The 11,233-nt window shown below is 34.8% G+C and overlaps 1 protein-coding gene across 2 annotated transcripts in view; it reads right to left on the reverse strand.

Annotated features, from left to right (window-relative positions):
* The window catches only part of tbc1d22b (TBC1 domain family, member 22B), a 79,370-nt gene extending 73,288 nt beyond the window's left edge, over nucleotides 1–6,082 (reverse strand). For both annotated transcript variants that reach the window (XM_065270267.2, XM_065270266.2), the window contains exon 1: nucleotides 5,821–6,082. In XM_065270267.2, the coding sequence (XP_065126339.1) occupies nucleotides 5,821–5,876 (56 nt within the window). In that variant the 5' untranslated portion in view covers nucleotides 5,877–6,082. The remainder of the gene's footprint in view (nucleotides 1–5,820) is intronic.
* Between the last annotated feature and the right edge of the window lie 5,151 nt (nucleotides 6,083–11,233).

An 11,233-nucleotide genomic window follows, 5' to 3' on the forward strand; every position in this document is an offset into this window, starting at 1 on the left:
GGAAACAAAATCTGAAGCAAAAAACAGAAAAACGTTGATGATGATTTCTGATTCCCAGAATGCTTTGCATGAGGCTGTTATTGTATAGTTTTATTCTGTAAAGATAAAGACTTGTTAATATTTAAAATTTATTTAACTTTGAACAAACTCTTGCCAGTAAATAACATAAATGTAAATCTACGGTAAATTACCGGCAACCCAGCTGCAATAACATTGAAATTTCTACGGAATTTTTTTACAGTGCAACCTAGGCAATGATGTTGGTTAGTAAACACGCCCCTTACTGCTGATTGGCTACAAGTGTGTACTCGGCCCAACTCTCTTTTCCAAAGTGTTTTTCTAAACTCATGCACCCCGCCTTTAATGCTCTATTCTGCAAAGACTTTATTCTACAGCCATAATCCTAGCAAATTGCTACTAATACTTAAAGTTTACAACTAGTATTGATAAGCAATAATAAGAAGTATTTTGAGCAAAAGTAGTTAATAGTTAGTTAATAGTAAGAATTGGTATTTAAAAAGTGTAACCACAAAAATAAAGTAGTTTTATATTATTTATTTGAATGAATTAAAAGAACAGTTTCATGCCTATCCTTGTATCATTTACTAAAAAGTTATTTAAAATTATTAGTAATAAGTAATAAAATACTTTGTTTCTGAGTAACTTACCCAACACTGGAAAAAAGTAAATCAGCAATTTATTCTTTGAATTGTATTGAAGGAGTTTCTTGGCCACTACCTGACATTTATCACATCCTTTTTAAAAATGTATTAATTTAATTTGTTTTAAAAAATAATTATATATTGCAAATGTCATTTGGTAAAAAAACTATAAAAGAATAAATAAAATAAAGAAGTTTGCATATACCAAACATCTACCGTAACATCTTGTGCACAAATGCAGACCATACACATTCAAGACCGGTCACAAAGCCTGTATTCATTTATTATACAAAGGCCAAATATACATAAAAGTGCATAAAAATGCAAAAAGGTGCAGCAGTGAAGTTCACATTGAGCTTTGTGGGAGGTCTTCAATGTGTGCAGATTAGGGCTGGAACGACGCGTCGACGTAGTCGATTACGTCGATTACGTAATTACGTCGATTTGCCGGAAATGCGTCGATGCGTCGCACTGTTTACATTTTGAAATGAAGGCGGCTTCAGCTCCGACCGGGTGATACAAGTGTTATACCAAACAGACAGAACGCGATCAAAAGTGTGGGAATACTTTAAGCAGAGACCAAATAACGTTAAAACACATACTGTGTAAAACTGAAATGGCATACCACAGCAGCGCAACACCTGTGTATGATCATCTTAAAAGAAGAAAACCTGGAGCTCTCCGACCTCAAAATGACGAGACGTCAGCGTAAGAATTTGAACTATTACAGTAAGTTTTTATACTTACTCTATAAACAATAGAATCAATACATATTGTGCTTAATACAGCTGCGTTTACATCTTCGTTTAATACGAGCTGCGAGACGCCTGACAGACGTGACATTGCATCGCTTCTGGGCAGTATGTTGAAACAGTAAATAAAGAGCAGGACATGTTTTTATATTAAGAAGTTATGAAATAATAAGTTACTGTCACATTGAGAACTGATAGGCATGTGCCCGCGTGCACTGAAAGCCAGCTGGCAGTGCGGAGTTCCCAATGAACGTCTTTTTTGCGAATATGTGCGCAGATATTACAGAAGCTCGTCTTGTAAGGTATTCCTGACATGCGTTTATTTAAAGTAACAGCGGCGTAAACGCTGTTTATAAAATATTAGAAGATCATACTAACTGAACTTGTTTTTTACCTGGAACTTAAGAAAAGTTAAATGTTAAAGTTAAATGAGAATGCAGTACTACTAATAGTAATAATATTAACAGTAATAATATAACCATTACATCTTATATAAGGGTTCATGAATCACAATGAACTTATTTTTACTTCAGTCTGAACTAATGCTGAGTTAATGCATGTACTAATCATAAACTAATGTTTAAAATATTAATATATGCCTATTTTATTGTTTAAGGTGAATAATGCCTCTTTTAAAGTGGCACTGCCACTTTATTTTTCATGTTGAAAATTTTGGTTTGTGTGTTTGTTTAATTAAGAAAATGCTTAAATAAAATGTTAGCGTTAATGGCAGATGTTACATTTATTATTTGTTGGGGAATTATATGTATAAAAAAATCATTAGACTATTCGATTAATCGAAAAAATAATCGATAGATTAATCGGTTGAAAAAATAGTCGATAATTGCAGCTCTAGTGCAGATCTTTTTTATTCTTGGATTACAAAAATTACTTGTATCATAGTTACATACACACTTTAATAGGGTTGCTTTTTAAACATAAGTTAATTTTAAAACTTTTTTTTTACAAAAGTTAGTTAATCTACATGCACAATGCATTTACATTAACAATGAACTATTGCCGGGGTATTAACTAATGATTAATACATTTTATAAATACTGCTTATAGTTAATGTTAGCTAATGCCTTTACTAGTCTATATGGATGTAAACTTATTGCAAAGGGTTACCTGCACGTCTCATAAAATGTTTCATAATTGCAAATCACGAGACAAACATGGGTCGTGAAATTGATCTAATGACAAATAAAAAAGCTCATTAAATTCATTGACATGTGCGACACGCATACCGCTGCTTAATTTTATCCCACTAAAACATTTTAAGATAAAGTATATTGTGGTTATTCAATGTCACCCAGCTCTTATCAGAAACACAGGGAAAGCAAAGAGGTCCAACAGAGTTTACAGCAATTCTTGAGCAGTGACAGCATAAAATACATCTCGAATTAAATCCCAAGGAACTGTTGGTTCCCCGTATTACTACAAGACAAACAGATTAATAAACCTACAACATAAGAGGCTACTGTGAGTTATCGTACAATTTCCTGCACAATGGTGGGATAAGTTTAAACATTGCAGTGCTAAGCAGAATCCTCAAGGTAACACAGGGCAATGCGTACGGTCGTGTCATTGAAGGGAAAATTAACAGTTTGGCCGTTTCTTCTGTTGATAACAGCTGAAACTATTACACTAGTAAATGCATTGTGTGCAAATGGAGCGCCGAGATAATTGGCAAAAAGAAAGCATGATGCATTTAAAACACAGCTTGCTGAATTTAACAGAGCTAGGTTGAATTAAAAAGGGAAATTACTTCCAGATATGCATGCAAGCAGCAGCCTGATGAAATATTGGGTGAGCAAAGAGCAGATCTGAATAACAGAGGAGCACGCTGCGTCCAAAATCACCTACTTCTGTACTATATAGTGGGCAAGGCGAATAGCATGTCTGAATTTATAGTAGTTGAAAAAGTATCCGGATGACCTTCCGGCTGAAGTGTGCATTCGATGGGAGACTTCACACTATCCTGTGAGCCTCCCGGGACATGAGTCGCCCAAAAAAGATAAAAGAAAGGTGTTGTCGCAGTATGGCATATCCTCTACACGAGTACAACCATGGCTTTTCACAATGTAAAATCACAATGAAATCAAAAACTTCCCTTAAGAAAGTCACACTGAAAACATGCATTAGGTCTCAATTTCGTCCTATTCTGTTGACTAAGATAAGTAGAGGAAAGGTGGCCACACCCCTTATCAACTCATGCCACTGAAACGGATCCACCCTAAATAAGCTATTCAAATCATCAACCACGCCCAAACAATAAGAGACGCTTCTGCTCGGCCTGCTAATCTTTCTCTTCATCTCTAAGGGGATTTCCATCTGTTTTCTCCCATAAGCACTATCATTGTGCTCGGTTTAGAATACGGCCAAAGACATCATCATGGGATCTACATTACAGTAAAGCTGATTGTGAAGTAACAATCACCAAACCAAATTATTTATTTTTCTAAGTTTAATGTATTTATCATGAGACCAAATATTTACAGTTTAAATAGATTTATAGGATTTTGGAAGCTTCTGCAGTGTGTGGGACTTAATCTCTTCTTCCTACATTAAACAAACAAACACTTGTGTCATTATTTATTTTGCATATCTTAAGAACCACACGCCTCAAGAAAACTGGTACATCCAATATAAAACTGACAATACTACAGTTTCTTTTCTAAAAATCTTCATCTTGTAGTTGCACACATCTACACAACCTTGAGTGCATAAATCAATCCTTCATCATATCTTGTACCCACAGATGACACAAGAAGATGATCTAGTCAAGGTCAAGTTAATAAACTTAGCAGAAGCTATTGTCAATGACATTTCGGTAACTTTATGGTAACTCATTGGTTGAGCAATGCTCCTATAATATATCTTAATGTAGGAATCTTGGTGATAATGCAGATCATGTATTTTGTGAAATGTAAGGGCACTTAATAGTTTATTATTCTTAACATGTCATATTCTCTTAATGCTTTCATCTGATTTTTATCTCATGTTTTACTGTTTTGCCTAAAGACGGTCAGGGTTTCTTATATAGGATTGTAAAGCTCAGGAAATATTCCAAGTTGGAAACTTAGGAAATTAAAGGAAATTATTTGTACATTTTGGGTAATTTATACAAACAGTATCACACACATACATTAGGTTCTTGACATCTGTCTCATCCGTGTGTGTGCCACAATTCCCAAATATTCCTGTTAGGAATGCATAACGATTAATCACGATTAATCTATAGCAGAATAAAAGTTTTTGTTTACATCATATATGTGTATGAACTGTGTGTAATAATTATGTATATATAAATGTGCACACATGCATGTATAATTTTAAGAAATGTATATATAATATAAATATACATAAATATACAAATGTATATACACATGTTAACATTTCTTAAATATATACATGCATGTGTGTGCAATTATCTATACAAAGTTATTATACACAGTTCACACACACATATATGATATAAACAAAAACTTTTATTTTGCTATAGATCAATCACGATTAATCATTATGCATCCCTAATTCCTGTGTAATTTCTATGAATAATTTCCAAAATTCCCCACTTGTTTCTTTCCATTTGGGCTTTTTTCGGCAATTAAAGATTAGTTAATGCATTAGTTAACACGAACTAACAATGAACCCTACTTCTACAGTATTTATTAATCTTAGTTTATTTCATAATTTACCAATAAATGTTTAAAATCAAAAGTTGAACTTCAAAAGTAAAGATAATGCACCATGAATACCATCATGAATATCATTTTTGCATGCAAGTTCCTCTTTTGGAAGATTATGCAACGGCCACAAGTCAAAGTCAAACTGTGTAGTCATCACTTGTGCTTTGATGCAAGACCTCATCTCATTCATAAAGAGAATCAAATGAAGTGATTCTCATAAAAGTCAACAAACTCTGTCCAGTCAAAACAAAAATTCCTTCACTGACACCCAGATAAAGCCAAACCTACAGGTCAGCTCTGAGAGTTACAATCATATCTGTAAACTACAAATGCAAAGACATGCAACAGTGTTTCTCTTATTCACATTTATTATAGTAAACACTGTCAAAACTTGGTTAGTTTCACTTTAACAAAAACAACTCGTTTGGATGAGTGTTATGGTTACCATGGTAAACGTAGTAAAGGCTGACATCAGCAAGCCATAACTCTGTGATCATATAGCTACAGATTAATGACACAATAACTGTTATGTCCTAAATAATCTCACTTTGGAGAATCAAAAAATGCTGTCTAGGCAGGCAGCTCACAAGATTTTTTAAGGTTCAGTAAACAAAGCAAGCTGTCGGAGCTGAAAATAAAATCTATAATTATCATCTGAAGTATAAAACAATGTCGTTAAGCTACTTTAAAGAGGATTAAGATGATTAAAGTCACCTTCCGGGAACCTTTGCGTTTCTTCTCCAGAAATGAATCCTGTTGTCGGTGGCCATAGCAGAAGAACCGACGATTACCGTCTCTCTTAAACCGCTATGAAACCTGGCAACCCGCCTGTAGCCGACATGTCCAGTGGCCAAAACTCTGTTATTCGTTTCGTCGAGTGTTTTACTTTGTTTCGATGAGTTATTGCTCGCGTTTTGTCAACATAAAATGAGCTGACAGCTGTTCTGGATGGACGCCGCCATCTTGGAGGTGCTCGAGGTCGCGCTGTGATTGGCTGAGATGAACAGGTGTACAGAAGCGGACCAATGGGATTTGAGCTTTATTGAACGGGTCGCGTAATTTAGTACAGACAGGTTGCGTGAGTATTTCCTGAGTTTATTCATGAGCAGTTTTCAGTTAAACTGACGGGTTAAACAGTTAACCACAGCGGTTAATACGATTAGATTGTGATAACTCGGTGTTAGTCAAGAAAGAAAGAAAGAAAAAAGAAAGAAAGAAAGAATCTATACGGAAATAAAATTAGTTTCAAATATATATTTTAAAAATATACATGAAGTGACAAAAAATACAGGTGCTGAAATATATTTTGAAATATGTTTACAATTTTTTTTATTTTTCACCAATATATTTTTGGCAATATTTGCATATTTTTAAATATATTTTAAAAATACATAAATTTTAAAGCATTTATATTTACATTGCATTAGAAGAAAAACGTTGTGTGTTAAAAATCTGTAAACATAACAGGTTTAAAAAGGTTCAAATAAAAATATTTTCATCTGCAAAAATATACTTATAATTTTATATTTTATACATACTTACATATTTTATACTTATACTTTATACATTTTATGAAAACTTTCATATTTTGGCCAGGAAAAATATATTTTTTGCTGTATGGCTTGTAAAATTATATACTGTGAAATATATGTTAATATATAAAGGTTAAAACTAAATGCATTTTCAAATTCAAAAATATATTTTTATTTAAGCTTCACTCTCTACAAATATTTAAAACATTTTTTTTGGCCAGATAATTTTTTAAAAGAAAATTATAACGATTAAAGATTATAAAGATTATGATTGTTTTTTTTCATAATGCACATTAAATGTATCACTAGATATAGCAGAGCAAAGTGAAAATTATTTATAAAATGTGTTGCAGTACTGTAGAAGTGTAAAAATGTATAAAAACTCAAAATTATACGGTTCATATTAAATATAAACATGAAGTAAATATAAACATGAATATCAAATTTTATGTCAGATTGTTTATATTAGTTTATAACTTGTGGTGTGCATTTCTGAAGGATTTTGTAATGAATTGTGTTATTTATCAGTTTATTTATATATCAGTGTCTTCGCTATCAGAAAGTCAGTTTATTGCAGACATTGCTAGATCATCTTTAATAAAAATAAATAAAAAATAAATGCCTTAAAGAAGCTTAAATTATTTTTTTTACTTTTATATTTTATCAACACATTGTTATACAGTTGATGAGAGCCATTTTTTACTGCATGTTATTTCTCAATCTAAACACTAGATGGCAGTATCCACCAATAAATGCAGGGACCTCTTCGTGAGATGGAGGGACATTTACAAAAAATAAAAAACTCTTCCGATAAACCCTGCAACTGTTGGTATGTAAAACTAACCACTACAGCTTAAATATTCATTATTTTTAACCCTAATGTCCTGCTGAACAAAATGGATTATTCTTTATATTTGTGACAGAGCCTTATCTTTATAATTGCATTTATATGTTTTATACACAACAAAAGTAATGTTACATTTATTTAACAACATATTGAAAATAGATAAGTGATGCATGCAATGTTAACCAAAGTTTATATGATAAGAATGCAAACAAAAAGCTTTAAACAGCATAAAAATAACAATAACTGGACATGTATGAAATTGCCCAGGTCAGTAGTTATGTAAGCTAAACATTCTAAGTGGAAAATTGGAAATAATGATTCCCGTGAAAAGACTCTGGAAATAAAGCACCTGTGATTCTAGGAACTTGTTGACTCAAAGCTTCGCTATTCTTTTCTACAAATGCCTTCAATAGAGAAGAGATACCTTGACATTCATATTGTAACACTACACTTCTCACAATGAGTTTATCAAAGTTTATTGCATATTGGCACTAATGTGATGTTGACCTTCAATAATCAGCAAATTTTTCCATTTACGACATACTTGAGAGCTGATATGGAAACTTTTGAGGTTTTTATCATGTTTGTGTCAATAGTGTTGATGGGAATGGGTGTTTCGGGTGTGAATGAGTTCACGCTCCTGTGTTTGTGTTAGAGACCCTCCCGCTTGAAGAGTCGCCTTTCATTACCAAACTCCCCCCTTACACACACACACACACACACACACACACACACACACACACACACACACACACACACACACACACACACACACACACACACACACACACACACACACACACACACACACACAAGAGAGATGAAAGAAACAGATGAAAGGTCACAGTGCCTGCGTCCTTCAGGAAGGCCTGGCATCTCTGGAATGCTGCTTTTTTTCCTAGTAATTCCTTTTGTTTGTGGGCTTTTGTTAAGTGTGTGTGTGTGTGTGTTTTTGTGTATAGGGGTTATCGAGTACATGCACCGGTCAGGTTTCTGTATCTGGTCAGCAACCTGCTGGAAAGATAATAGCTGGCTACAACAACACTGAATGTCATGTTACTCCAAAGGGAAAAACTACACTCATTAAAGCCCATTCAGAGATAATGCTTAGAGATTGTGAGACTTCATTGAGTTCTCGGTTGTGTTTAAATGAATAATCAAACGTGTGATATAATTAAAATAGACGCAAATGAGACAAATGTTAACATATTAGAAATACAGATCAATTAATAGATACACACACTCACCTAAAATATTATTAGGAACAACGGTTCAACCAATCACATGGCAGTTGCTTCAATGCATTTAGGAGTGTGGTCCTGGTCAAGACAATCTCCTGAACTCCAAACTGAATGTCAGAATGGGAAAGAAATGTGATTTAAGCCATTTTGAGCGTGGCATGGTTGTTGTTGCCAGACGGGCCGATCTGAGTATTTCACAATCTGCTCAGTTACTGGGATTTTCACGCACAACCATTTCTAGGGTTTACAAAGAATGGTGTGAAAAGGGAAAAACATCCAGTATGCGGCAGTCCTGTGGGTGAAAATGCCTTGTTGATGCTAGAGGTCAGAGGAGAATGAGCCGACTGATTCAAACTGATAGAAGAGCAACTTTAACTAAAATAACCACTCGTTACAACTGAGGTATGCAGCAAAGCATTTGTGAAGCCACAACACGCACAACCTTCAGCCGGATGGGCTACAACAGCAGAAGACCCCACCGGGTACCACTCCTCTCCACTACAAATAGGAAAAAGAGGCTACAATTTGCACGAGCTCACCAAAATTGGACAGTTGAAGACTGGAAAAATGTTGCCTGGTCTGATGAGTCTCGATTTCTGTTGAGACATTCAGATGGTAGAGTCAGAATTTGGCGTAAACAGAATAAGAACATGGATCCATTATGCCTTGTTACCACTGTGCAGGCTGCTGGTGGTGGTGTAATGGTGTGGGGGATGTTTTCTTGGCACAATTTAGTCCCCTTAGTGCCAATTGGGCATCTTTTAAATGCCACGGCCTACCTGAGCATTGTTTCTGACCATGTCCATCCCTTTATGACCACCATGTACCCATCCTCTGATGGCTACTTCCAGCAGGATAATGCATCGTGTCACAAAGCTCGAATCATTTCAAATTGGTTTCTTGAACATGACAATAAGTTCACTGTAGTAAAATGGCCCCCACAGTCACCAGATCTCAACCCAATAGAGCATCTTTGGGATGTGGTGGACCGGGAGCTTCGTGCCCTGGATGTGCATCCCACAAATCTCCATCAACTGCAAGATGCTATCCTATCAATATGGGCCAACATTTTTAAAGAATGCTTTCAGCACCTTGTTGAATCAATGCCACGTAGAATTAAGGCAGTTCTGAAGGTGAAAAGGGGCAATCACAGCATTAGTATGGTGTTCCTAATAATCCTTTAGGTGAGTGTATATACCTTAAAAATACACAGTCTGCAGTCTCTTTAGATCAAAGCTTGTAATATCTCAGTGATGTTTAAAAAAATAAAACAGGACTTTAACTTTACTTTCCAAACTCATACTAATAACAGTAGAAAATCAATGCAGACTACAGTAAATCAAATTCTTAATGTATTTTAACACAATTCCTGTGTCTCAGTGAGAAGAACTGGCATATGAAGAATACAACATCCCATCTCAACACATCAAGAACTGTAAGATATTGTACAACCTTAATGAAAATATCTGAACTATCTTTTTTCTCTTATTGACTGATGTCTTGTTCTCAGTATCTGATGCAGTCATATAGACATACATAAGGAGCATGAACTCAATAGCTCTATATGTCTCTCTCTCTAAACCACCCACAGTGTGTATGAGAGAGAGAGAGAGAGAGAGAGAGAGAGAGAGAGAGAGAGAGAGAGAGAGAGAGAGAGAGAGAGACTTAGGACTTATACTCTTCACAGGCTGAGAGTTATACAAGAAGCCGAGTTGATCCTGGCACCGCCGGCGGATGTAAGCGGTAGGTCAGTATGAAAGTGAAGAATGTGGGTCACAGAAGGAAGGAAGTAGGTCACAGCCGCAGTACATTGACTGGAAGAGAGGAGGAACTGAGGAAATAACTGAGGCATCTTCCTTGACCTCTTCTGTATTTTGAACAGTCCAATGAAAGTAAAGTTTCACATGACCAAAAAACAAAAGTTGTTACCTCTCTATAGACAGTAAAGAGATTAAATGCAGACCATAATGCAAAGCATCAGATTTTTCTCTTGAGACAAAGACTCCAGTAATAAAGGTGATCTTCACGCTGGTAAAGCTCCTGCTGGAGATAAATACAGCGACAAAAAGCATCTTTCTCCATTCATGGCTATTCAAAACAGACATGTTGTCTAACAAAACAGGAAATGTTGTGCAAATGTTTAATGAGGAGAATATAATTCAGAGTAGATGTTGGCAGTGAGCCACTTATTTGAGGTCCCTATAGTTTGTGAATTAGTATTTCGAGGCACTATGAAGAACCCTGGCCTAATTTGGGTCACATTGGGTCACTGATGATGTCACTACTTTGTATTAATCAACATGCATGATCGTTTTATTTTTATACATTTTTGAAAATAGTTGCTTATTGAGGTAAATATGCGTACATTAAAATAAACAGTAAATAAAAAACTAAATATTGCATGTGATGATGTGTAATAAATTACTTTATAATATATTTTTACCTGAGTGGTTTTACAAAATCTGACATTTGGTAAATGAATATAGACAGTTTCATCGGACGCACGC

The sequence above is a fragment of the Paramisgurnus dabryanus genome, chromosome 11 (assembly GCF_030506205.2).
Source record: "Paramisgurnus dabryanus chromosome 11, PD_genome_1.1, whole genome shotgun sequence".
NCBI classification, from domain to species: domain Eukaryota; kingdom Metazoa; phylum Chordata; class Actinopteri; order Cypriniformes; family Cobitidae; genus Paramisgurnus; species Paramisgurnus dabryanus.